At 42.3% G+C, this 5,466-nt stretch overlaps 1 protein-coding gene across 1 annotated transcript in view; it reads left to right on the top strand.

Annotated features, from left to right (window-relative positions):
* Positions 1 to 676: 676 nt before the first annotated feature.
* LOC101861203 (nuclear envelope pore membrane protein POM 121) overlaps positions 677 to 5,466 on the top strand; it is a gene marked incomplete in the record, with an annotated part of 11,642 nt that continues 6,852 nt past the window's right edge. The window contains 3 exon segments of the mRNA XM_005096572.3: positions 677 to 819; positions 2,047 to 2,170; positions 3,902 to 4,315. Of these exon segments, the coding sequence (XP_005096629.2) occupies positions 774 to 819; positions 2,047 to 2,170; positions 3,902 to 4,315 (584 nt within the window).

A 5,466-nucleotide genomic window follows, 5' to 3' on the forward strand; every position in this document is an offset into this window, starting at 1 on the left:
AAATGGGTAACAGGGAAAGATCAGGGAAACGTAGCTTTTTTTTTTAGAGCATCCGGGCAAAGGAATGAATAGAGAGCCATGATCGTCGACGTCTGTCCCAGGTCTGGCACTGGATGGTGATGATATTATATATATATAATATGATATGTGAAGCGTGCAGCCAAAATGAGTTACTGCTCGGATTCAAGCCTTAAGGAAATAGATACATCACGCTTTTAGGTGAAGTTTTTAGAATTTATAAGTATGAAATAATAAAAGACAGGTTATAGTTAAAGAATATGGCATCAATAGAAAATCTACAAATGTGACCCATTGTAGATTTTTGGCCAATATCTCCATCTGTGAATTGCGAGAAGTAACTCATTTTGTCAGCATGCCTCACATATATAATATATATAGGAAACTAGTTTACGAAAGTGTGTGTGTGTGTGTGTGTGTGTGTGTGTGTGTGTGTGTGTGTGTGTGTGTGTGTGTGTGTGTGTGTGTGTGTTTGTGTGTGAGGCATCGTGGTGAAATCAGGCAGTCGTCAAAATAATGAAATCAAAGAAATCGGCATTTTTTGGCCTATGGGCAATTTTTTTTTTCATTTTCTTTTTTTGGCTCAACACGTTTTATGTCCTTGTGAAAACACTTTTCTATGTGGATTTTACTGAAAAACGTTGATTAAAGGCACAAAAAATGTAAATTTCCAGTCTCCCAGGACTCTCGGGCTATGGAAGTTAACAGACTTTGGCGGCCATTTTCAGAGAAGAAAGATTTTAACCCCACAGTTAATGGCAGCTCATGTTGATGAACCTAGCCTCCTTCCTGATGTTGAAGGTAGTTTTTTTTGGTTGCTTTCTCAGTGTTGTCCATTTCTTTCTGGCGTCTGTGGTGTAGTAGTCATTTTTTTTTGTAAGCGTTGTACGACGCTTGCAACTGCACAAGGTCCTATTAAACACATTAAACTTTTTCAGTTGGCAGGGAATTTTGAATTTCGGCCAGGTGGCGGCCGAAGCCTACTCTTATTGATTTTAGACCACCAAGGGATCTGTAACGTGCGCAACTTGCACACTAGACCTCCGAGATATTTCGCCCTTGTCCGAGAAGGCTATATATATAGATCTTTCCTACCAGAAGATTAGTTGTCTGGCTGAAAGACAGCAGTAAGAAGGTGCCAAGGAGTAGCAGTAGAAAGGCTGCAGAAAGAGGCAGGAGCCCAGAGGAGGGGGCAAAGGAGGTGAAGGGGTGGGGGCAGAAAGAGGAGACGAAAGCAAACGACAGAACATTGCTAGAGAGCAGGAAAGGAGGTGAAAGGAGACAATTATAGAGAAGAAAATTTTTCGGTCGCTACCCGGATTCGAACCTGAGACCTTTGAATGAGAGGCGAACATCTTAACGTCTAGGCCACGAGAGCCCCCCCCCCCCCCTGTCGTGTTGCTGCAGGTTTCATCACATGACAGATCTGTACTCACCATGCTGAGACCATACATTTCACCAGTACTGTGTTATATTGAATGTCTTAGGGGGCTCTCGTGGCCTAGAGGTTAAGGTGTTCGCCTGTCATTCAAAGGTCCCGGGTTCGAATCCGGGTAGCGACCAAACAATTTTCTTCTCTAAATTTGTCTCCTTTCACCTCCTTTCCTACTCTGTAGCAATGTTCTGTGGTCTGCTTTCGTCTCCTCTTTCTGCCCCCCACCCATTCACCTCCTTTGCCCCTCCTCTGATTCTTTCTGCAGCCTTTCTACGGCTAATCTCGGAGGTCCCGTGTGCAAGTTGTGCACGTTAAAGATCCCTTGGTGGTCTAAAATCGATAAGAGTAGGCTTCGGCCGCCACCCGAGCAAAATTCAAGACTCTCCTTGTCTTTTAAAGAAACTGAACAAGGGGCAAAAACTTTAGCTTCTATTTGCTCAAAACAGCATTTTTCGAGATAACCCCCCTTGTGCTTAAAAGCGACCAATTGTGATGGAGATTTCATTATTGGTTACATTTGTGATGCAACGTGGTGGAATCAGGCTCTCGTCAAAATAATCAATTTGTTCGTTTCTTTTCATATCTTCTCTCAGCCTCACCGCCAGCTGAAGATCTAATCTCATTCTCACAGCCAGCTGAAGATCTTATCTCATTCTCACAGCCAGCTGAAGATCTTCTCTCAGTCTCACAGCCAGCTAAAGCACTAAAACCGACCAGGTAACTCTGTCTGTTGAATGTCCGAATGAATGTTATAGTGTTCTTCTAGGCACTCGGACTCGCAACCATAAGGTCGTGCCTTCGAATCCCGTCAGGGACCCGACGTTGTGTCTTTGGGAAGGCACTTCACACGAATTTTCCTCACTTCACCCAGGTGGGAATGGGTACCCGGCTATAGACAGCGAAAGATCTTGTCAGTTTGTTAGCGTTTGAGCGCTTAATCAGCTGCTTGCGCTGTTTGCTTCCCGGGAAGCTGAGAATGTTTCGGAGTGTTCTATGGTCTGCTTGGGTAATAATATAGTGTAAAGCGCATAGAGCTTGCTTTTGAGCGGGGATATGCGCTATACACTGCTATTTATTATTATTAGTAGTAGTACGTGGTTGGCAGATGCTCTGGTGTGGTTTGCTCCTTCTTTCCTATCAAACCTATTGTCCTTATCTCTCCTACTTTTTTTCCTGTGTGTGTTGTTTTTCTCCAGAAGCGCCTCAAATCTTTGGTACTTTGTGACTTTCTTATGTTGCAAGTGCCTCAAGATTAATAGGCCTAAAACTAAAAATCTAAAAAGCCTATCTGTCTGTCTGTCTGTCTGTCTGTCTGTCTGTCTGTCTGTCCGTCTGACTTGTTCTTTCATAGTGTAACAAAAAAAGATATAGAAGGTCATTTCCCCCCCCCCCCCCCCCCCCCCCCCCGGGGCGGTGCCACTGATTGAGTGTCTTTAGGCCATTCCCAAAAGGAAAGGGGGGGGGGGGGCATTTCTCGTTCATGCACAGTAGAATTGTAAATGGGCTGATCCAACAATGTCATGCTCATAGCTGTGCCTGAACTACAACAGGGAACTGCTGCTTTATCTTTCCTAATCCTTACTATCGTCATTTCCTCTACTTCGTTTGTATGTTTGTCACACTCTTGTGACCTGCTATTTTCGGGGTGCCTTGATAGTCGAAGCAGAATTTGTGCTGTTGAAGCTAGAGAGGTGAGCAGAGTAAGTCTGATTTCCTGTAAGGACTTCTCTGTTGACATCCACCCCTTGGCGCTCATATGACCTTATGCAGTTGCGAGCGCCATAAAACCTCTATTAGAACAAAAAAGAAGGTCATTTTTACCATTTTCCATGAAACTCCTAACATCTTCATCATCTTGTAAAGTAAGAACATGTATTACCTTTGACCTTTAAAGCCTGAACTATGAGAATACTAACAAAGTACTGATTATTCTGTATCTAGGTGGGTGGTTGGCGGGTGCTCTGGTGTGGAGTGCTCCTTCTTTCCTATAAAAAACCTATCTTCTCTATCTCCCCTCCTTCTTTTTTGTGTTTGTTACTCTCTTTTAACACTTCTAATCTGTGGCACTTATATGACCTTTTTGTGTTGCAAGTGCTGTAAATCTCTTACTAAAACACACAAAAAACTGTCTAGCTATACATCTGTACTCTTCGACACTAACAAGATCTATTTAATGTGCTGCAAGTGCCGTAAAACTGTTTCTTAAACCAAACTGTCCATCTCCTGGTCTGGTATGCGATATCCTACCCAGCACTGGTTGGTCCGGACGGTCAGGGTCAGAGTTGCCTGCCTCATAAATTATGTAAATTTTGTCGATTACGGGGAGGGGCGGGGGCATAAAAATATTACAATTCAGCATTAATTTTATCTCAATGCGTTTTGTTTCTCCATCTAAAAGTACATTGCTAATATTGTTTCGTTGTTTTGGTGTCCCTCTATGTATTGCAGTTGTGGCGTTAATAAACACGGTGGCGAGATAATGAGTACCAGCTACATACCTCCATCACCTGCGAAACGCTCATCACCACTACAAAGGAAGTCCGCACCAGCCGCGAAGCCCCCACCAGCTGCGATGCCCCCACCACCACCCGCGATGCCCCCACCACCGCCCACAATACCCGCATCATTCAATATTCCCCCACCGTCCACTATACCCGCATCATTCGATATTCCCCCACCGTCCACTATACCCGCATCATTCAGTATTCCCCCTCCACCCACAATACCCCCTTCCTTCAGTATGCCCCCACCACCCGCAATGCCCGGATTATTCAGGATGGCCCCACCCCAATCTTTTGGGATGCCTCGATCAGCTGCGATGTCCCCACCACCTTACCCTGAGTTGTATTCCCAGCGGAGAAGGTAACTGTTCCTGTTAACTGTGGGGGCTGCCCAGTTTGTCACAGACCCAGTTTGTCACAATTTCATTTTAGTATTTGAGTATTGATGACAGTCATAATTACAGCACTTTAATAATAATAATAATAAATGACATTTATATAGCACTCAACTCCGTTTAAAGTGCACAGGCTCTGAGCGCTTTACAATACTGTACAACGTACAACAGTAACATGAAACGTTGTGTTCTGACTAAAGAAATTTACCCCAAATATTCATCTTATTTATTTAAAAACAGAAACGACTTCAGCTGACATTTGAATGAATCAAAAGATTTGATTTCTCTTAAAGTACTTGGTAAAGCATTCCAGATCTTGGGGCCTTGATATTCAAATGCCCTTTCAACCATTGTTTTAAGTTTCATAGATGGTAAAATAATCTTTTTTTTGGTCAGCTGATGACCTTAAACTGCGAGTTGGAATGTACAGTCTTAACAGATTTGATAAATATAATGGTGCATTATCATTCAAACATTTGTGACATAAGGTGGCCAACTTGAACAATCCTATTCTCAACAGGAAGCCAATGCAAAGTTTGTAAAAGAGGTTTAGCAAAGTCTTGCTTTCTTTTCCGTAAAACTAAACTAATGCTGTAGATGTAACTTTAGTTTTTTATTCTCCATCTTCGAATTGGTGGTGTAGAGATAGTCCCTCTAAAATGTCAATTCAGCTTGCGAATTTCAATATTTCTTCCTTTTTGTATACAAATCAAAGCAGATTACTCCGTAAAATTTCAACAATGCATGTACTTTCGTTAAAAACAGTTGAAAAATAAAATTCAATTCGAACAATCAATCAATCATTCATTTACTCTTTTTGAGAGTGTCAGTGATAACTTCCATCATGCAGGGCACAGTCGAGGCCTGTGACAAACTGGCATACTTCCCACGAATTCATGTCATAGTGTCTCTCCCTCACTCAAAACCCCCCAAAAAACAATTAAAAATTTTTAAAAATGTTGGTTTCCCTTTTCTAGCACACAGAATCAAGACTAAAGAATCTGGATTTAAAAAGTTTTGAAGCTTTGTTAACTTGTTCGGTTTCCATCTAACTGAGTTTAGTAAGCTCAGTTTTAAAAAAAATCACAGGCTTATAATTTAGGTCACACACACACAC

The sequence above is a fragment of the Aplysia californica genome, unplaced genomic scaffold (genome assembly GCF_000002075.1).
Source record: "Aplysia californica isolate F4 #8 unplaced genomic scaffold, AplCal3.0 scaffold00132, whole genome shotgun sequence".
In the NCBI taxonomy this organism is placed as follows: Eukaryota; Metazoa; Mollusca; class Gastropoda; order Aplysiida; family Aplysiidae; genus Aplysia; species Aplysia californica.